Below are 24,023 nucleotides of genomic sequence, written 5' to 3' on the forward strand. Positions count from 1 at the left end.
GCGCCTCAAGGGAGGATCGGATTTGATCGGTTTCGCCAAAGCCAATAAATGTATTTTGGGACAGAAAACCGATATTAATTATTAACTTATTGACACACAGATATTTCAGTAATGGCTGTTAGCTGATTCCTAGAGAATTGTGTGTGATACGAGGATAATGCTAACATATATGTTTAAACGAAAGCGTTTTTGATATTTATTTATTAGATGTTCAAAATGCTTTCATTAAATTAGTAAATTAATTTGTGATCACTGTTTTACAAAAATGCTCTTACAAGAAGCTATACGTGGATAAACACACTTCACACTTCACTTATTTCACGACGCTAACGGACAAAAACCTTAAAACAATAAATAGAAAAATGTTGGAAAAACTTTTATTTTCATTCACTAATTTTAAAGGTTATACCAATAAATGTAATTTATCATAGAAGAAAAGGATAATACTAATGAATCTAAATGAAACAGAAAAAGTCACGGAAAATAAAAATAAAAATATAAAAGTCACAACTAAGTATTGGACCCAGGATCTTTTGTCTTACCGGGACAGGCGTCTTAACCACTCGCCAAGAGGACCTATTTATTAAACTTCATATTTGTTTATCTCATATTTCAAATTCTAAATTATTATGTATGTTGTATTTTTATCTTATATCTGTAATTCTAAAATAATAGGCTGGAAAGCAGCATATAAAACCAACTTAGCCCTACCTGAAATAGTTAAAAGAAGAATTGTTAAGATAATTCTAAAAAGAGAACTATCAAACTATTCAACTCACGAATTATTCAACGAATTTAAATTTTTACACTTATAAAGAATCTATCAAAAGATGCATCACTTCAAATCCACAAAGATAAGTCAATAATAGAGTCACTGAGAACTACTAAGAACAACTAGTCAAATAATAATCCCTTAGCTCGATACAACCACGACACATTACCAAAGCCCCGTATAAGAAATACAGGTTGAAAAAAAAGATTTTTTAAAGAATAAACTTAAAATATGCTTCACCTCAAACTAATTTTGCTGTGTGATATAATAAGCATATGAAAAAAAACTCAGTACATAAAATATGTGTATACATGTGTACAGGAATTTTTATTTACATTTAAATTATCTGTCAATTTATTTGTTAATTTTTTTTTGCAATTATTATAATTAGTAGGAGTATTTTCAAAATTGTTCGATGTATACAACTTTTGATGATACTTCCTCCCTAGGGGAGGTATTAATTAACATCAAGACACATATATTATATATTTACTCTTAGATGAAAAATATAGGTATATATTATATTATAAATTAATTTTTGTAAAAAAATATGTTTATATTATACTAAGTTTTTTTGATAAATGAAAAAAAATATATTATTCAACGTAACACAAGTAATCAAAAAATCACTGTGATGCTGGAAAAGATAAAGAAAAAAAAGGATGGGCAAAATCACCATACCGCTAAACGGCGCTTTTGAGAAGTATTTCCTTTCTAGAGTCGATTTGTTCAAGGAAAAAAAAACACATTTCGTTTTTTATCTAGTTTACAAATAAAGGGTACTTAAAATATATTTGTTGATTTTTGTTTCTTCGGGAATCGAAAAGGAATTGTAATAATTTTTGGGTAATTGTACCGCATTAACATTTTCTTCAATTTATTTATTTTGTCTTAGGTAAAAATTCCAATTACCTAATCTTTTGGGTGGATATTAGATATAGCGTCAATGGAACATATTATCATAGACGACCTGAAATACACCGAGGACATGGAAAGACAAAGAAGAGCGATACCCGTTAGAGCAGGTAAGCTGTAAAGGCGTTGTCACTTTTGCAGTACAAACGTCAAAAGGATACTATTCAACGCATTCAGCACTTTGCTTTACACGTCAGAACTGTAGGTAGATTACACTGCATCCCAATGGCATAAGTTAAAAGTCGCTTACTTGTTTCAACCTTCATAATGCTTATCGCCAACTATTCCGCCTACCGATATACTGCGACTAGTGCACTCGTTCAAAGCACTTCTCCGCCACCACACAAGAATCTTACGGTGCAGACTACGCCAATCAAATACTACAATAATAACTGCCATGGTTGTCTGGATGGAGTCCCCCTTGATGGCTCTCTGGAGACGGGAGATGGTCAAATATCCTCCATTAACCGCTATTCAAATCCGTTTTTATGTATAACTATTTTCATTTAATTTCTGTATTTTTTTATGGTTTTCTGTTTTTGTTGTTATTATTTTATTTAAAAAAATTAATACATTGGAACAGTTATATAACAAAGATAAAACTTTGTTATGCGAGGTTTTAAATGATCAAGAGCCATCAATCGTCAAACGTGCCAAGCAGACAATACAACAATAAAAATCTGCAAGCATTCAGTCAAGCGGCGCTGAAAAATTTCGAACTTCAACCATAGATGGCGTAAATCAAAATAAAGGTTTTCTCAACTCCAATTTTAAAATATCTATAATGGAATTTGTGGAACAAAAATTTGATTCATATTCCCAAAAATATGAATCAATCATCTCGCAAAACAAAGAAATCATAAATTCAATTCAATTTATTCGGATCAACAAGATGAATTAAAAAAGCGCATATTTGAGATTGAAACATCACAGAAACAAGTCAATACTGATATAACGGAAGTAAATAGGTATAATTCTGTCCTACAAAACACTATTTCGAAAGAAGACGAGACAATTGATCTAGATACTAGAGTACTATAGTCAAATATGCGACATAGATATAAGAGGTGTTCCTGAATCAAGCGTTAAAAATAATATGGAAGTACTAAAAAAAATATCAACTACGAAGGTGCCGCCACACCATTACAGTCTGAAATAACAAAAATCTACAGATTGGGGCCAAAAATTTCGGAAAAAATTCCAGGTCCATTATAGCGACGTTCAACAGCATTCAAGCTCGCGATGAATTCCTAAACAAAATAAAGAATTACAAGAAATCTACTACGATCAATACTAATAAACTAAACACAGTTGACCTTGGGCTATCGCAAGAAAACAAACGCATTTATGTATCCGAACATTTAACACCAAAAGGAAAATTTCAATTAGGTCAAACAAAAAAAAATTGCAAAAGAATATAACTTCAAGCACTCTTGGTCGAATTCAGGACGTATTTTACTGAGACAAACTGATATCTCCAAAATTATTACAATTACCAATGTCCTGGATCTCGATCGAGAAAAACGCTAATGAATATGACTAATAATACAAGTGATTTCATCGTATGCTTCATCACTAGATTCAACACAACATCGCCAGTTTTATGCCATGATTAGTTTTTTAGAACAGGTACTGCCTATAGAGAAACTAATGTTTATTGCTTTCTTAACTGGGCCATAATGTATTCACGCCGGTATTGCAGCTTTTCCTCAACGTACATTTTACCTGTAAATATCATTGTGCATATATCCAATATACATGTATCATTATTTGGCCTAATATGTAACTTATAAATATAAATAAATAAGTTATAAAATACAGGGTAATTAAAAGAAAATAGAAAAAGCCAAATAAAAAAGGTGACAAAAAATACCAAACATAAATATGCAATATTTTTAAACATATTTCTATGGTTTAAGATTTAAAAAAATATTCTATAAAAATTATGTAGATATATATTATAGTACATGTTCCAAGCTTTTAATACATCCCTAAGAGAGTAACTCGAGTTTAAGGAGGAAATTATATGTGCCTATCCTATGTACTGTTATTTTGTCTATTTTTTTTTTTTTTTTTAAATATTAAATATATTGCATTGCACTAACCATGCATACATTCTGGAATCAACAATTATTATTATCATCACAATAATTTAGTCTAGAGCGCGAAGAACCTTCAAAATGTTATACACTTGCATATATTTAAAAGACCATTCAAATTGAGTTAAATGATTTTTATGAACGCGGTGCATTTTTATTGGAAAAATATTCAAACACAAATAAAAAACATTAAATAATGTGAAGGTTGACTTTCTATCTCCTTTAAAAATCTATCTTTGCAAAATTAACACATTACAAAATTATTCATTTCACCTTCGGGTGCTTTTAAAAAATCAATTTGTTAAGCGTTTATTATCATTATTTGAACTATTTCTAATAAGCGAAATCATTATTCCTTTTACCATTATTGAACTAAAATATTGCGTTATCCATTAAAACGATCGAAAAATTATTATGGCTTCGTAAATCTAATTTTTGGCGCTAATTCCTGGAAGAAATGTTCTTTCCATCGTTTCTATTTTTTTTTACTTTTATTTTTTACTCAATCGGTTTAATATTTTAAAGTGAACAATGATAAAAGTGGAAAATTTTTGTACAAAGGGTTATATTTTTGTCTTAATAATTTATTTATTTAAACGCTCTATTGGCCTTTTACTAGATGAATTAAATTAAAAACAACAGTATTTAAAAATAAACAACAGGAAATTAAAAACAACAACATAAATAAATAAAAGATTTTAAAATAAAACATGAAATATAATACACTTGATTTTAACAACACGTTAACATTTGAAAAAAATATTATGAATACTTAAGATGCTTAATCATATGTGTGGATAATAACTCTTTATTTACATTTTATAGAAAGTGGTGAATTAATTTTGCTCTAAATGTTTCAGAATTTTAAACAAAAATATCAGCCACATCTAATAAATCGTTGCAAAGTCTAAGGATCCTGTCCAATACTGAATTAAGTACAAAGTATTATTGTGAAACAATATGTTCCATCTAGTATGCTTCGGTTGTACATGTTATGACAACAAATTAATAACGTCAGGGCAGTCCAATCTTGAATTAACAATTTTAAAATATTAAAAAAAGATCAAATATTTTTTGCCTTTCGCAGATGATTTCGATAAATTTTGTAAATTCACATAATTAATTTCATTTATAGGAATACCAATTTTTTAAATAATAATAAAAATGAAAGTTGATTATATAAAAATTAATTAAAATGTATTTGGATGTCCACAATGTTTCGTTTTAGCGTTCGGCTATTCAGAAATTGCAGCATCTGCTTAATTGGTAGTTTCGCCACGAAATAAAATGGGACATTTACAATTAAGCAGAACGCTAACGCAGCAAGTCCAAAATATACATCATTCTGTTCGCTGCCGCAATGCTCCGGTGCGTGGTCCACTGGAACGATTGGAAAACTATGGACGAGGAATTAAATTGAAAAAATACTTTATAAGTGATAGTTTTTTTACATTATTATTTTTAAAAGTATACCGTGTAGAGGAATACAGTAAACTTTCCCTCTTTCTCATAAACGATGAATGTAGCTCTCAGCAGCAGCATCATAATACCCTTAGTTATTTTAGAAAAGTTTCTAATGTCCCAGTGTTTAGTGCGGGAAGAAGTAACAACGTAATTTCTACCTCGATATTGACTACATCTATGGAAATGCGGTAACTTGCTCAGTACACAGGTCGCAGAATTTAATCCCAGCCTTAACAATAAAATATTTTCTTCCCGTGCAGAATCGTTTTTATCATTTTTTCACCTTCGTTCCAGATTGAAAAAAAGTTCAGTATCCACCAGGTAATATAATATATTTCAGAATCAACGCGTTGCATTTATTTTTTTCCTTTACCGTTCCATATTTCAATTACTTGCCTAGTAAAAACTTACAAATTATAGCTTTCATTGTTCCACCAGTAAGTATAAAGTATGTAATATGTACGGTTCTATGATGAATCAACCTAGTAACAATTCAACACATCTTTAAAAAGTGATATAAAGTCATTAGAAACGATAAAAATTTAAACCTAACCTAACCTAACCTACCCCAGTCAATAAAGTTTTTGTTTCATCACTTTCCATGACTTTATATAACTGTTTAAAGGTGTGATGAATTATCATTCTGATGATTTATCCGGTCACCCATACTTATAACCATGAATTTTTATAACTATTATAAAACTAGCTAAGATCGGTAAAATATCTGATAAAATTTTAAATATAAGCCCTAATATTGTTTTGTAAATAGCTAATTCAAGTTCATACAGAATTAAAATAATTTACTAAGAGAAAATACATTATTTTGTAGGTAGGTAGGTACCTTAGCGCTTGAATTCTTGACACAATCAGTTCCATTTATTAAAAGTGTCACTATTCAAAATATATCCAAGTTCATTGAACCAGTGTTACAATCACTCTCAGACGGATAAATTAATACAATTAAAAACTTTTATTATTTTTTTTACTGTCATCGGTTTTAGTCTGTCACGTCCATCTATGTTTAATAACAAGAGTTACAATATTTTACAGACAGACCCACAATCGATACTTATATATTTGATAAGGTTCATATTTCAAATTTCCATACCAAATTTTCTGGGATTAAATAATATATTTTGGCCAAAAACAAGCACATCAACTTTCAACTATCGATCCAATTTTGGTAGTACAATATCACATTCGACATATCTGTGTCTGCTCATGCGTGATTATAATTTTAAATGAGATATATATGTATTGTTAGTATTGTCTACCTACAAACACACACACATTTTAAATACTTTCTGGATATTTTTATAGGGCATCAACAACATAATTTATATCGTTACTGATGGTGGATATCGTCATCAGGTATTTCATCCTCGATTTATCGTCGAAGGGTAGAAAAATGCTTCCGTTGCAATATCTAAAACATTTGCGACCATTCCTCCATTAGATTTATATGCCCAAGTTAAATTAAATCCATTTATTTGCAATTTGAACGCGGGAACTCTGACTTTTGGAGCGGCGCCATTTTGTCATTGTTATTTTTACGCTATTTGAAGCGGTTTTAAGCAAATTTTACAGGGGCCAAACGAAGTAATTTATTAGAAGGCAGATACTTAATCGTTATTTTTCACACAGGTGTAGGTTAATCTTGGATTTAAACCTTCATTGGGTTTAAACGGTGGAATTAACTTCGTATAAATTTAACGGAGTTTTTTTCACAATTGGATTTTGTTACCGAAGTTTTTAATTGGTTTCAATATCATCCTCGTAAATTTATAAATGATAAATTTGGTCGCTCGTTATATTTAGTATGCATTATGATCGTATATATTGAATTTGTATATAGTTTTAGATCATGTAGGAGGACCCCTTTTAACAAAAAGGGTTATCGAAATAATTAGTAAATTACTAATTATGTGCCTAGCAATCGAAAATCAAACGATTTTTGGCGGATGTTACAAGTAAGCATCTTTATTAGATAGTCTGTCTGTGCAGATAGACAAACAATACCGAATATTGCTTGTACGTCCAAGAAATGGCGCTGTTTTAATTTAAAAAAAAACATATTTTTTCCAGTCATAGGTGACATTTATATAAAAACATGGGTGTATAAAAACACACCCGTATTCGATGGCTATGTTGTGTCAAATTTCAAAAAAATCGGCGTAGAACTTTCGGAGACTTGAGATTTTGCATAAATGAACATTCATATTTTTTTATGTAGATAGATGTACCTACTTATTTATTTATTAAACTTTTCGCGGGTTTCATTAAATATTCTTTAATATTTCACATTATTTTGATATTTTTATTATAAAATGAATTACCTGAACGCGATTGTGATCACAATACCGTGACGGTAATTACAGGCTGTTACGCTGTTGTTGTTAATGATTTTATCATCTAGTGATGATCTTTTATTTCTGTATTGGTCTAATAAGTCTGCGCACAGAATCTACTCACCGTTAGTTGTGTAAAATTCTCATTAATTTATTGCACTTTACACCTACATAAGAACACGAAGAGAATCATTTCATGTGGTTTAGTCGGCCAAACACAAAGAACAAGATGCTCGTAGGCACAGTCTCTACGTCAATTCGTGTTCAATTACTTATAAATACGCTACATATCTAAGTCGTTGTCGAAATCATTCTCAGTTCGATATCAAACTTAGGAATCTGTTTAAAGTATTGCAATGGTAATATTGGTCTTGGTAAACTGTGTTAAAAATGTCATGATACTTGAAACACTTTATTACTATAACAATGTAGTAGTAGTAGCTTCATAAATATATATAATTTGTTCGAAATCAATCTCATTTCGATATCAAACTTAGGAATCTGTTTAAAGTATTGCAATGGTAATATTGGTCTTGGTAAACTGTGTTACAAATGTCATGATACTTGAAACGCTTTATTACTATAACAATGTAGTAGTAGTTGCTTCATAAATATATATAATTTGTTCGAAATCAATCTCATTTCGATATCAAACTTAGGAATCTGTTTAAAGTAATGCAATGGTAATATTGGTCTTGGTAAACTGTGTTACAAATGTCATGATACTTGAAACGCTTTATTACTATAACAATGTAGTAGTAGTAGCTTCATAAATATATATAATTTGTTCGAAATCAATCTCATTTCGATATCAAACTTAGGAATCTGTTTAAAGTATTGCAATGGTAATATTGGTCTTGGTAAACTGTGTTAAAAATGTCATGATACTTGAAACACTTTATTACTATAACAATTTAGTAGTAGTAGCTTCATAAATATATATAATTTGTTCAAAATCAATCTCATTTCGATATCAAACTAAGGAATCTTTTAAAAGCAATGCATTGGTAAAATTGGTTTTGGTAATCTGTTTTCAAAATGTCATGATACTTGAAACACTTTATTACTATAACAATGTAGTAGTAGTAGCTTCATAAATATATATAATTTGTTCGAAATCAATCTCATTTCGATATCAAACTTAGGAATCTGTTTAAAGTATTGCAATGGTAATATTGGTCTTGATAAACTGTGTTAAAAATGTCATGATACTTGAAACGCTTTATTACTATAACAATGTAGTAGTAGTAGCTTCATAAATATATATAATTTGTTCAAAATCAATCTCATTTCGATATCAAAGTAAGGAATCTTTTAAAAGCAATGCATTGGTAAAATTGGTCTTGGTAATCTGTTTTCAAAATGTCATGATACTTGAAACACTTGATTACTATAACAATGTAGTAGTAGTAGCTTCATAAATATATATAATTTGTTCAAAATCAATCTCATTTCGATATCAAACTAAGGAATCTTTTAAAAGCAATGCTTTGGTATAATTGGTCTAGGTAATCTGTTTTCAAAATCTCATGATACTTGAAACTCTTTATTACTATAACAATGTAGTAGTAGTAGCTTCATAAATATCATATTGTTATAGCAAAAGTTTCAAAGGATTAGTTTAAAAATAGCAAATTGGATAATAGCAGCGTGTTTAGGTCACTCTTCTGTTTTATATTATTTAACTGTTAAGTATCATTGTTAGTATTATCGCGACCATGTGAAGGGATACGATTTCAATGATTGACGTCCATTTAGTACGGAAGTATTCCATTGTGAAAATACTGCATTGTTAAACGTTTTAAATTAACTTTATTAAAAAAGTAGGCTAACAGGTAAAAAAAACCAACGTTAACGACGTGTTAAATTTATTCTTAAAGTAATATGCCAACGGAACATATAAGGTAACATTTAAATATACATTCAAAAAAATATTTAAGAATTGATCAATTTTAAAATTATTTACCTTTTATTCATTCGTCCATCAGATCGCCAGCTGCTATAAATATTATTATCAGAGTGTAACTGCAGCATATACTCGTATTTAAATAATATTATGGCCAACCTGACTTCGTCTATAAAGTGTCTGGTAAACGATTTGAACCACTGTTTATAATAAATGCATATGAACTTAGTGATTGATAAATCAAATCGGTGTAGGGGAAAAGGTATTTTCATCACATTTGATGTGATTTGATTATGATCTAAGCATATAGATTTTTTCAAATATATAAATACACCATTATTTGGCGTTACGAATTTCAAGAAATTATTCATATATTATGATGACATATTTTCACTAATAATAATATTTGGCTAATTTTTTTAGCGTTGTTAAAGTGATAATGAAAAATGTAAACCACGAAAAAAGGCCTGACGGTTAACTACCAATCTTATAATAAACAAAGTAAATAAACGTGAAATGTTGATAGCTTGATAGTTTTACGATTTCAAAAATGACATGGGACACCAAATACGATCATCATTTACAACGTTAATCTTTATGGAAATAAACGAGATTGGTATAACATTATTACTTTTATACGTTTTAGTTGTAAAAAATTATCATCCCCACATACCGAATTTGAATTAAGGGGATTAAGATTGTACCCTTTATCAAACCTCCCGAACAAACATTATATCATAATAAAATTGGACCACTTTATGAACAAGCGTTTTCGAGTTGTCTGCCAAACACCGGCTGTGTTTTGTTCAATAGAACTGTCTAATCAGTTCGTTTTCGCTTTCCTGGGTTGATGTTGTGCAATCAAGTCTTTCAGATCGTCCCTCTGAATCTTTTTTCTCAATGCAACATTCCAAAACATCCAATTGAGTATCCAGAAGAAGGAGTAAATGGCAAAACCCATCAGAAGTGAAACATCAACCATGTTGTATTCCCACCAACCCATATTTCTAGAAGGTGAACTCAAATGCAATGCTCCTTTATGTCTGATAATATATTCGATCCAATATACAGCTGTTTCCAAAGCTGTCATTGGTCTATCATTGAATAAGACACTAAGCTTTTTAGCTGATTCTTTATAACTAGGATCTTTCAATATTTTTTCGATCGTATCTCTGAATGAATTTTCTGTGAGTTTGTGGACAGCAACATCTTCTCCGAAAGCTAGGTTTTTCACTTGAGCGCACTGCCTGAATTGGTCTCCGTACAGTGGTAAACAGACGACTGGTACAGCTCTTGAAACGGCTTCCTGGATGCTGAGAGCTCCTCCCTGGTTGATGAAGAGCTTCATTTTTGGATGAGCTGAAATGAGAAAAAGAAAATAAAAATAAGCAACACGACGATACAAGAAACGCTTTTTTAATTATTCTCAAAGTTTATTTTTGTTAGTTACGCAAACGGGATCAACAAACAAAGTTCAATTGGTGGACACCGCAATATGTACGGTGTCCACCAATTGAACTCTGTTTGTTGATCCCGTTTGAAAGTTGCGCTAACGGGATCAAACAGAGTTCAATTGGTGGACACCGCAATATTTACGGTGTCCACCAATTGAACTCTGTTTGTTAATCCCGTTTGAAAGTTGCGCAAACGAGATCAAACAAAGTTCAATTGGTGGACACCGCAATATTTACGGTGTCCACCAATTGAACTCTGTTTGTTGATCCCGTTTGAAAGTTGCGCAAACGGGATCAAACAGAGTTCAATTGGTGGACACCGCAATATTTACGATAAACAAATTAGAAGCCAGGCGAAGAAACCGGTAGCATACATAAGAAATATAATGCACTATCAAAAATAATGCACTATTCCAGAGCAATGATTGACGAATAATCAGTAAAGGGCCCTTAAAGATTCATAATAATACTTATTTTTCTTTAGCACAATTTAAAAAAGAAAATATATATTTTAACATTTTACAATTTAGGATACTCTACAATATTTGTATACCTACTATGTACTGGCGGCTATTTATGCATAAGTATAAGTATGCTCATGGTCGTGAAGTAATATTTATAGCCACTGCGATCCTTTATTTTTTCTGTTAGATTAATTGAAAAAAACAGAAAAAGGACAGATCCATACTCACTAAACAACATTACTGATGAGCGGGCCATTTCAGAAATACGATTTCTACGAACAACGATTGCGGTTCAATTATTCAACATAAGATTGACTTAACTAAAGCGTGCTATAGGCGAAATATTTGAACTCATCAGCTTTGCGGTTTGAGATCTTGTTGATATTAAACATTTCTGTATTCGAAAGCATTGCTAAGGTGGCATAACCATTATTGTTTACGCTCGTCATTAACCTTATTATCTGTGCTAATTTTCAGTCTGGTACATGTTTGAAGGTTAATGGTGTTTTATTTTATTGAATTAAAAATTGACATTAGGAGAAGAAAACAAATAGATATAGCCTTAGCATTTTCATCTATTTTGCTTACATCGACTGTTTTTAGGATCGCTTATTTTGTTTTTAAATTTTGATTTTCACTGAGGAAATTTTTGATATAAGCAAACACCGTGCGCTGCCGTTTTGTCAAAAATACGAGTTTATAAAATATGTGTGCGACAAATATTCAATATGATCAGAAGTTTTCAGAGGAAATGGAAGGATTGGGCGTACAATTTGAATCGATTGCAACTTTAAGAAAAATGTTCTCAAATATCAGAAATTTAAACTCAGTTTTCTGACAATTTCAAAAAAAACTTTTTTTAAATAGAACGCTTTTAAAAAGAGACACATAATTTAGTTATGTTATACAGACCTCACTAGGTATTATGCCAGTTCTGATGTCTACATATTACAATAATAAATTAACAAAGAGTAAAGAGTTAATTGTGTTGGATTTAAGGTTCGTGTATACGTTTTTCATTATTGTCCAATTGTTTTTTTTATGAAATCTCTTATTAAAAAGTAACAGTAAATTTTTGGATTTTTTTGGCAGGTTCTGCTATTATGTGCTTCTTCCTCTTGTTCTCTTTCTTGTGTTATTTATTATTTATCATCGGTTCAGAGGAGATTAATAATGTGTAGGTATATTCGATAATACCGTCTTAGTCATTTTTGCTTGTAAGTATTACGCGGTTGTTCTCGAAAACCCTCAAAGCCCTGCTATGTATCAAACAGTATCGAGTATTAACCCTTCGTCCCTAAGTTAATGTTAATAGGGTGCTTATAAATTTCAATCGCCTCTGTAATAAGACGGTATCGATGGAGTTTGAACCTTCCCAGTATTAAAGGCTCAGTTTCAAAGGAATGGCCCATATCCAAGAAATGCTTTGGGATCGCAGATTCGTCCAAATGAACGAGTTTGAATTCCCGTACAATTTTGGTTATAGTCCTTTCCTTTAAGCTTACTTACACTTGTCCCAATCTACATAGTTCTTGAATTTCGTATGTTTATACAATCCTAAAACAACCAACATAGGTTCGTGGTAATCTTTGCTTCTACAAATTTACGAAACCCTGTTAGTTTATTAGCGGTTTCGGGTTTATTTTGTACTCCAAATGAAATCAACAACATTATTTTTTAAAATTTAGACTGTAGACTGTAGAAGTGAATGTCTGGTCTGGTAAGTCTGGTATCTTATAATAAAAAATAATTTTGATTTACCTAAGATATCGGCTTGTGGGAGCCATTTGCTTATCATCACATTATCAGATTTTCCTGGTAGCGTATCATCGTCCCACTTCCAAATGACCCTTTGTTTTAATCCTGCAAAGACATTTAGGAAGACCTTGAGGTAATCCTTTGGAATTTCGCTGCTCTTGAACGTGCTGCCTAGGCTAAAGTAAACCACACCGTCCTTAGCACCATCCATGAATTTCTTCACGTCCTGTAAATACAAATATCCATATATTTACATATTCTTGAACACGGTTTAGTGTCAATAAAGTTTATTTATGAGAACGAATGTATTGATACGTGAAGGGAATATTTTCGTCGAAAAAGTCTTTAAGACAATAAATTCGGACATTTTAAGTGAAAACATTGTTATAATGGTAATCAGTTTGCAAATCAACAATTGTGGAAATTTAAGCGCTCGTATATAAGTAACGTAAAACTAGTAATACAGTTAATAAACCATATTCATAATGCATTTTACATATTAAAAAAACCTGTTCTGATAAAAAAATAAATCTCTTGGATTGAATATTTTAAACTATCCAGGTTATTTTTGACATCTGGTTGCGAGATAAAAACATTACTGTATTAAATTGTTATTTTATCTTAAACAATGTTATTTTGACAATGCGACTAGCAAAAATAAATGATTATTCATACTAATAACAAGAATCTAGGTTTCTGAACCCTGACAATTAATATTATTTTAGGACAACTTTATATTTATATTTCATGTTCAATGTAAATATCATTGCGCAGGTTCACTACGTGCTTATTGTTGCTTATTTCAACAAATTGTACAAAGTCCATCACGATATACTATTTGCTGATGTTTTGTCAAAGCGTATGATGTCATGTGTTGTGACATAATGTAGTCCCAATTTTTAACACGAAAAATGTTGCAAAATCTCAGCAAATAATCAACAAGCTCATGCAGACAACCGAAATCTCCTAAAAGACAAGTACGTTTTATTACGTGCATTTAGTGAAATTAGGTACTATCGTTAGGCAATGTCTATATAAACCTCTTGAAAATACATATCCAGTAGTTAACCTGGCTTCATTTAAGATTTCATCACTCATTTTTTCTTATTCAACAATCAACAACATTATTAAAAATATTAAATAAAACATTGGCGGCTTGTCTTAATTTTGTAAGTGAAAACTTCTTACAGGCGTTTTGAACAATACATTATGCAAGTTTTGAAGAGAATTACATACAAGTAATGCAAATATATTTTTTGCTTTTTCTTAAATAATTCATTAGGTAAAATTCTTTTTTTGTTTGATATCAGGTTCTTTTCTACAATTTTTTTTTTTTATTTCATTCCGTACTTTTTTCACCTCCTGTATTGGCAGATGCGCTCTAGAATTAGAAGTTGACGATAATTGTCAAATTTATAATCCAAATATTAAAAAACCATTAATTTAGTATTATGGAATGGATGAATCACGCGGATAAGCCACCAATAGGTTCATTATAACCACTTTAAGACCAAGAGAGGCCTATCAATGTTTTTTTCTCTAATAAGTTAGGTTAGGTCCCAAAAAACAGATTTAAAAAATAACAAATTTGTAAAATCGTACCTCTGGCAATGCCTTTGGATCCTTAATGTGAACTCCGCCAATTTCAACAACTCCTGGAACATTAGCTCTAACTCCATCAATACTGAAATGGGAATTGACCAGTGCAAGAGACACGTCCTTCTCAATCAGGGAAATGCTCTTCAGATTCAGCGGTAGATTTTCTGAATTCTTCTTGACCAGTTCCTCCTGTTCGAAAAGGAGATAATTGGTCCTCTCGTACAAATCCACCATTGTCCAAAATGCATTTCTCAATCGACCCACGAAGTCTAACTTTCCAGTTAATTCCATGAACTCATGAGCGGCGTAAGAAAGTTCGTACGGATTTCCCATTTGTTGGTTTATGAAGTGTGCTGAGCCAAACGTTGATACGGCCACAATTGGAGCATTGTACTTCGAAGCATATACGAGGAAGGCCTCTTGATAGAAAGCCTCGTATATCACCAAATCGTATTTTGTTGCATCGTTCTTGATGAACTGTTGGAATTCTGCAGATTCAATTGCAAATTCTGTTAATCTCAGCGTGCAGTTCCATAGCTGCATCTGGTTCGAATATAGTGTGACAGGTTCTGCTTTGAATAGTTCGTCCTCTTCGAGAACATCTGGAAATGAATAAATACAATGATTTAAAAGTTATCAATAATAATTACTTAAAAGGGGATTTCGTAAATGTAGAAATATTATCGGAGCACAGTAAAGTTATGGATGTATTAGTAACCATTCAAAGAAATCAAACTATGGCTTGTCGTCATAAAATAATGCTAGAGTAGAGATTTTTTCAAACACTTAAACACTGTTACTTTGAATAGATTGCTTTATTTTGTAATAACTCGCAAACCAGTCTCTATGTAATTCTAATCTCAAGGCAACTGACCTATATATTGCAGCGTGATAAATTGCAAGTGATAAATAATTTTTCAGTAATTAAATTCAAAACAATTACACCAGAAATAAACTTATTTCCAAACCAGTATTTGAAAATCCTTTGAAAGAAGTTGTTAAAGCTTTTTTACGGAAAATATCAACCTCTTTTAACAAAACAATTACAAGAATAGACGGAGAGATATTGCTTATATCACAAAAACACGAAAACGTAAGGCGGGAGTAACAAATCACAAATTATCTCAAAGAACATTCATGGAACGAGCCTCGTTCCCAAGGAAATAATAAATTTATCACTTTTATATGAATAAAATATTTAACACTGCTTTTTCGCGGTTGGAGCATTTACTCCAATGGGACGGTTTCCCTTTGTGCCGCAAAAAAACCTAAAATATGATTTATTAAAAGGTTCTGCGCTGTGTCACTCCATACAGCTCGCTGATTTATGTATTGGGAACCTTTAGAAGTAATTTCCCGTGGATTAAACGTTTGATCGATGACGGTCAACGTAAATTCGGTTATTTATTAAATTTTAAAATAAACAATTTGGTTAAGCTGTTTTTAAATTACACTATGCGAACAAATTTGAAAGTGATTTCAAAAACATAAAAACAAATAATCATTTTAATATATTATCATTTTCTGTTATGATGTATGGATTGAACATGTAGAGCGGGTGGACGGAGAAGACGGAGTTCTAGGAGAATTTAATAGAAGGTTTAGTTTGGGATGCCTCAGGAAGACACGAATATTCCATTAAAAAATTGGTATAACAGAAGATTTCGATGAGAAGATCTATTAAAGTAAACGAAGAAAAGGGTCTTCAGCATAGAAGGACCTCTATCGCCCTCCATCATCCTCATTAACTAACGTTGCCTAACCTTGAAGGGAAATATGGCGGGTAATTAGTTTATATTATGTACATTTATAATACCGATTTTATTGCTTGATGTCTTTAATTAATTTTACTTAAGGCAAAAATGTTAATTGAGTAGCCTAATACATCCTGGAATTAAAAGGCCTCGACTGAATTTTAATAATTTTCGCTTGCTTGTTTTCAAGGTTATCTTACGAAAATTGCATTGCTCGTCCCATAAACCTCCGTTGAATCACAAAATAAATCTTTTTCCAAACGGAAGCAACAGATGACGATTGAAATAAATGGCCAAACAAAGTCTACCTGAGTTGGGTATATTGATTGACCTGAGGACAACGTAATAGCTCTTCGAGGACAACAGGTAAACAAAAAGACTGCTCGAGTGGGGACACATTGTAAACAAATCTCGAAATCTAATGTCCATAAAATATCTGAGTATTCTGATGAAGACACATTTAAGGTTATATTAAAAGATTTGATTTTACTAAAAATTCCTGTTACTGCGGCAAACGGTCAAAATAGTCACTATCAGATTTGACCAATGAAAATTACAGGAACTGAGCTTTGGGTAATATCGTAGTGTTTTGTTCCTAGCATGACAGTAAAATAGTAGTACCTAAGTGTTATATTCAAACTCATAGTGAATATTTGAGGGGTTTTTTATTAAATAATGTAAATATTGGTTCGATGTTCAAAGGTTCTAAAAACGCACGAGGGATCAATATTAATTTATTTTTATTAACTTGTTAAATCCGAAGTCATCAAGAAAGTCTCTGAAAATTGTGATGTTCAAATTCAGCAACCTTAGAATTAGTTATTTTATAGGTAGCCATTTAATATTTTTACCCAAAGAGATGTTTTTAAACGGTAAATAAGCAACTGGCGGTCAAGCAAGAAGATTAACACGGGTTTTAATTAATTGCTTAGGTAAAACAGTAGATATCTAATTATATTTAAAAAATATTAATTATTGTAAAGATACTGCATAATAAGAAGTAAACTACATTTTTTACACAGAAGATTACACAAGCAGCATACCTCGTGCTAATAAATAATGTCAGCTTAGAGTCGATGTACATTGTAGCATTCGAAGTCAACGTATCCGATTGATGGTCGAACTCATTATTAAATATATATTATGCTGTTTTGATGTAGGTTTTATTGATTTAGTTTATTTACAGAACTTGATCTGTCGCTGTGAATAACTCAGGACTCAAAACAATAGAGTGATCAACGTAGTTTTAATGAAGAACTCGTGAAAGGCACTTTGAATAAAGTTTGTCACAAAAACAAAATAAAAACAACTTTAAACTCCACTTTCCGACATGCTATTAATGAAAGTGAGGATGCGTTACGATTCTGGATGCATGTTATGAAACTATTTTGGCATGAGAACTATATTTACCTAATTCGTCACAAAAAAATATAAAAAAAACGCTTTACAATGATGTTTAGATTACAAACTTTATCATATTTTTAAGTTTGTCGCAATGCCAATGTATATGGCTGCGTATAAACAGAAGAAAAAAATCTCCAAAGAATACAAATAAGTCATTTATTGAAGGTTAATGACAAATAATTTTTGACATTCGGCAAACAGAGTCGAAAGGTATTTGACATAAGATGTATAAAACCTACCCACATAATATAAAACATTACAAACGTTGAGAAGTGAAGACATATTATAAGCTGGTACTTGTTGAGGTTTTATTGTTCACAAATGAATTGAGTATAATAGTCTATACGCGCAGTGCGGTAACTGTCTAGAAATTCACAAATACAAAGTTTAACTCGCGGAATAGACTGCGGTATGGACTATTGTCCGGCTAGAAGTCTAACTTCTCTCTTCTCTGAATTGTTCTCTTTAATTTTCTTCGACGATGACCACAACTAACTGTTCCACTTTTCGCTTGGAGAATTCACCTCGGATTTACTGTGCGACTCTTTCACCACTCGTTATATTACTGATGCGGGTCTTCTCAAATAATTTTGTTTAAAACAAACTTTGCAATAAATAACCAATTTTCCTTAATTTTTTTTAACCATTTGTGTATGAGCATTATTTACTTTGTTTTAACCATTTGTATTTGAGCATTAGTAACTTTGTTTTAACCATTTGTATGTGAACATTATTTTCTTACCATTTTTTACTTTGTTTTAACCATTTGTATGTGAGTATTATTTTTGTATCATTTGTATGTGAGCATTAGTTACTTTTTTTTAACCATTTTTTTGTGAGTATTATTTCTTCTCTTAGCTGTGGAATGCTTTTAGAGGCGCATATATTAGCAATAATAATCGTTTAATCCAAAATTATAATACCTGGGCACATTTGACTAATTTCTCGTTACCGCGAATCAACTAATTGGATGAGGATGTAATCATTAAAACATTAATTTAGCAGTTTATGAAATTCATTATAAACTTTTATGGTTATCGCCAATAGTAAATTAGTAACTAAGTCCATTTTGGCAACTTAAGAGACGAAACACAAACTGCACGGAAAAAACTTACAGATATAAAATATTGCTACTTAATTAAAAATCTGGTAATTTTTGTTGTATTCCTCTTAAAAATAGGACTTTGGGCCTTTAACGAATGAATTGACAGATTTTCTAATACACTATCTGTAAAAGACGAATGTATTATGAGGATGTTGGAACACGTGTTCATAAATATTCTAATATTGTCGCCTTCATGGTAATCTGAAACAAATATTTTTTTAAATTCTTAATAAATCTATTTATTGAAATTAAGTTAAACTTCAAAACAAAATGAAGGTCACTGCCTACATGAGAATTCGAAAAACCATCTCCGTCCCATTTACCTGTTTGATACTCCTAAATGAAATGTTGGACAATTGATGTTAATAATAAGAGCACAACTATTTTCTACATCTGATTTCAAAAAAATCTGCGTAAAGCCCCTAGGACGCCGGGGACTTCAAACAAAAATATTTGGAAAATATCGAAAAAAATAGTTGCTGCACCTTTTAATTTGTGCTACGTACGTATTTGTGACTAGCACGAAAAACGGCTACTAAAACTCAATTACATTAAAGCGGTAAAGAAATAAGCTACACAAAAAATGTACTGCATAAATGCTATGAACTGACACAGATTTCGGGATCATTAGTGTTACGTTTTCTATCTGCCTGTCAAATCTTTTCTAAAAATAATTTTAACCGAAATGGGTTCAATGAATAATTACTTTCACGTTGAGTTTTGACGGGTAATTTTCTGAAAGTATATTTTTGATGTTCAATTTTAAGTGAATAAAGACCAGTTTTCTTGCCATTTAAATATCATTTGTATTATGCACATTTAATTGTTCTCGTTTTCTTTAGTTTTAGATTAGTTTTTTTTTTGTTTTAGTTCTACGCAATTTCAATCATCATAAGAAACAGAATTCTAATCACATTGAGCATTGATAATATTAGATGAATTTTGAAGTTAATCTTAGGTATCTTGACTCCCAACGTCAGCATCATATCGAGCTAGAACAAGTATTGGAATTTTTATTTTATTTTTTCTAAATATTTAAATAAACGTGATTGTGGCGTTCTTTTCTTTTGATTTTTATGCACTTCTACGGTTTTATTATTATTTGTATAGTTTTATTCCGAGATTGTTAAAAATTTTGCACACTTGACCTTCAAAATAAGAGAAAAGTCACTCCCTTTATTTCCATTGTTTCCCCTTAAAGCAGAGTTTTGATACTTCTGTAATACATTTTGAACATTTGACCTTCAAAATAAGAGCAACATTATGGTCTACATTTGTTTTAAAAAACTCAATTTTTAATTTTCTTTTTTTTTTATTTCTACGGTCATATTATTAAAATGTTTAATTGGCGAGAAAGTGCGTTTGCTTTGCGTTAAATATTGGAATTTTGATATTGTACTGGAATCCGATTTATAAACTAGTTTCAATTTTTTGTGTTGTTTTCTTTGCAGATATGGATTTTCGAGGTATTTATGTAGACTTTATTATAATTTTGGTACTATGTTTTTAAATATGTATCCTTCATTTAACAGTGAAAACAAGATGCCGCATTGAGAGTCATCGTACTTACGTAAAATACTTATATGCTGATTTATTATTTAAACCCTGGTATCATTGGTTTCAACATTTATCTGATAGAGGCGATTTTTTTTTAGGTTTCTTTGCTTTTGAATCTTTGTTTAGGCAAATCCTTGATTTATGCAGAATTACAAAAAAGGTTGGGTAAACTCATTGAAAGTCATTTCTACATTGATATGTTTAGTGTTTACATAGAGGTACGTCGTATAGTGTTAATTGCGTCGAACGTCGTACACAATGACAGCGAACACTTTAGGGAAAATAATTACTTGGCTTAAATATGAATTCAAACCCTTTCAACAAAATATCCAAAGTCCACTAGATTTTTTATGTTTTTAGTGATTAAATCTCTATTATTTACAATCACAATACACAAAAAGGAAAAGAAAAAGAAATCGTCAAATTTATCGGTTTTTGTTCATAAATCTTTCAAAATGATCAGATAAATTTTCATATAGATAATTCCCTTAAATATTCAAATTAAAGTGACGTATTTTAAAACAGAAATTGGGTTTATTAAGAGTTTTATTGATTAATCTCATCTAAAATTTAGATGGCATATTTTTAGTTTCTTTTCTCAGTAAATATGAATAGTTTTTTATTTCAAAAATTGCAGATGCCAATGAGAAGAATCTTGTTAAGCTGAACGAAGTGGGGAGGGGAAAAAAAGTGGAAAAATAAGGTTGGGATGAACCTTGGTGTTCACAAGGTTTTAAACACACCATCTTTTGGCGGTCTTGACTTCTTGAAGGTCATCTTTTACGCTATTAAAAGCATTTTTATTCGAAACAACATGTTTCGCATATTTATCCAATATCGAATATGTCAAATATCGGATTAACACCTCTCGAATTATTCCACCTAACTACCATCAACTTGAGATGTCTGGAAATGTCGAGATTCTTGTGCGTGTGGCCTACTTGCAGGTTCTCAAAGAAATGACATAATAGGACCACGTAACTAAGTAACTACGATTTAACCATTCAGCCGGTGTTCTTTCGGCTATTTTTGTAATAAAACCTTAAAATGTTTATTTAACTGCTCGACTATTTCGTATTTTTCTAGATGTATTAACGCCAAACACAAATATTAAAGGTTAGATTCAAGATTAGAAACTCGAATAACATAACGGTTACGTTTGATTTATTTAAATATAATCTAATAGTCTCTTCTAATAAAATGCAAATATAAAAATAAATAATATTTTAATGTAACATAATAATTATTATTTTAGATCGCCCGGTGAAATATCATCGATATATTCTGTTGATTGGAATGCAACTAGAAATGCTTAATAACTTAATCTGAACAGTTAGTTAGCTACCAACTTCCTAACTTTCCACTTTCGTCTTACTCCGTGACTAGAGCTAACTTGCAGTGGCAGTGAAACTCTCCAGATGTATTAACATTTTTAAAAAAATTGTTCGAAACAAAAAAATTATTCAATCAACAAACGTATTTTGGTAGTACCATCTTATTCACATTTTTTTGAATTTTTTTACTCAACTTCAGAAATAATGATCTGATGGGGTATTAGAACACCACACATAAAAGCGCACATTTAAAATTACAGCTACATATTTCTCTTAAAGATTTACCTTTTCTAACATCAGAAATCTTCATCTTTGGCACCAAAATTTGTTTGTATCCTGGTGGTGGATTTTTAACTTCGATGGGGGTGACCACCGTCACTTGGTGACCCCTGGCTGCCAGTTCCCTCAGGATTGGCTGGAACACGTGGTGATGGGAAGCAATATCCAATGGAAGCAAAGCCAAAATTGTAGCTGTCCATGCTTCCCCAGCAACCAAACACACAACCAGTAGAACACTTAATATTTGCATTTTGATTTTTTTAAATCACTTTAACGTCAAAAAATCATTCGATAATGTCGTATAATAAAGATGTTAACACGTTTCACAGTTTAATATAATTATGCTAATTCATTTTAAATCATAAATACTTAAATTAATAACCATTTTAAACCAGTATTTTGGTCGAAAAACTTCGGAAAAAAATTCATGTGTTTCTTCAGTTCAGATCTTTCGTAATCGGTCTTCGGTGCAGTTAAAATAAAACAAAAAATATTATTTAAGTAAAAACTATTTTGGCGTGCGATGTTTTTGCTGCACTTGACTGTAGTGCTGTAAAAATGCGTCTATCGAGAAGAGACAACTCGTGCCAATCTAATTATCTAATGCACCTCCGACCAGGTGAACGGTTTCTATCGCACTGGAGTTGGTAGAACATAAACCAACTGAGCAACCTCTCCAGAACTGACGGGTCAACTCGTACTTTGCTTGAATCGCCTGAATCACAAACAACGCAGAATATTGATGACGAGACGTCGCGTCGCTTTCGCAATTGCTTCGAAGCCGAAATTCATAATTTATTTCGAAATAAATTATGAATTTCGAAATTTATAAAAATATTTTTTCTTTGGTAGACAGAGATAGAAATTTAAAGAAGATTCTATTTCAAGCTAGTTGAAATATTTTTTGACTTGTTCAGGGCCTCGTGAAGATCATTTGAAATTCATTTTCTTGATACACCAACTTTACGATACATTATGGAAAAGTGTTTTGTACAATGCGTTCCAGAGTTGAAAATTCAAATTCCACGGCATATTATGGCAAGTTTGCAAAAACTTTTTGATCCATAGATTGTCAAATTTATAGAACCTAAACATGTGGGATAAACGGCGAAATCTACCTTTAAACCTCATTAAGCAGTTACGTTTCTATATTAAGATTTTGAGGAATGATATTAACTAAATAATATGGTAAATGTATCGTGTAAATAAATCGATTGATTGGCACTTCAAACTGGATTCATAGCTACTTGAAACGTTGCTTTTGTTGTTTTTAGCCAAATAAAGTAACAATATCTGAGTATCGAAACTTATCTCACCCTATTATATCGTAAAAATGTTGCTCCGCTTTTTTTCCAATGAAATACAGAATACTTTTGGGTGAACGATTTTCGCCTAGTTACTTCACAAAAATATTAAATAATAATTGTAAAATAGCCAAATTTTATTACCGTAATGTTGATTTAATCGCCGTTGAAAGCTTTAAGATTGCTTTTTTGAATCGATAAACCACAAATGTATTATACGTTTACTCGTACATAACATATTCATATTTGGACGCGTTTTCTTAGAAATCTGAATTTACCTACTTGTGTCTGTATTATAGTATTCGGTAAGCATAAATATATAAAGTTAACTAAACTTCCGACTCAATCATGCATAAAAACACCAACAAAAATATATAAACAGATAAAAATGCTTTCTGGCTTAAGAAAATTTCGTTTGCTTTCTAGTCCCAACCGCAACCATTATAATTTATCTAGTATTTGACTTCATAACCTTATAAACATGAAATAATAAACTTTCTGCACTAA

General features: G+C 31.0%; 2 protein-coding genes across 2 annotated transcripts in view; one reads left to right on the top strand and one right to left on the bottom strand.

Moving 5' to 3' along the window:
* The window catches only part of LOC149420470 (uncharacterized), a 744,323-nt gene that overhangs the window by 373,484 nt on the left and 346,816 nt on the right, over positions 1-24,023 (top strand). The window lies entirely within an intron of this gene.
* Positions 9,460-22,840, bottom strand: LOC149420473 (UDP-glycosyltransferase UGT5-like). Its single transcript, XM_089636169.1, has 4 exons — positions 22,219-22,840; positions 14,783-15,381; positions 13,184-13,406; positions 9,460-10,863 (listed from the first exon to the last, which is right to left on the bottom strand). The coding sequence occupies exons 1-4, from the start codon at positions 22,460-22,462 to the stop codon at positions 10,328-10,330; spliced, it is 1,602 nt and encodes a 533-aa protein (XP_089492295.1). The 5' UTR covers positions 22,463-22,840; the 3' UTR covers positions 9,460-10,327.

Source organism: Hesperophylax consimilis, chromosome 10 (assembly GCF_061612785.1).
Source record: "Hesperophylax consimilis isolate HC1 chromosome 10, BYU_Hcon_1.0, whole genome shotgun sequence".
NCBI lineage: Eukaryota > Metazoa > Arthropoda > Insecta > Trichoptera > Limnephilidae > Hesperophylax > Hesperophylax consimilis.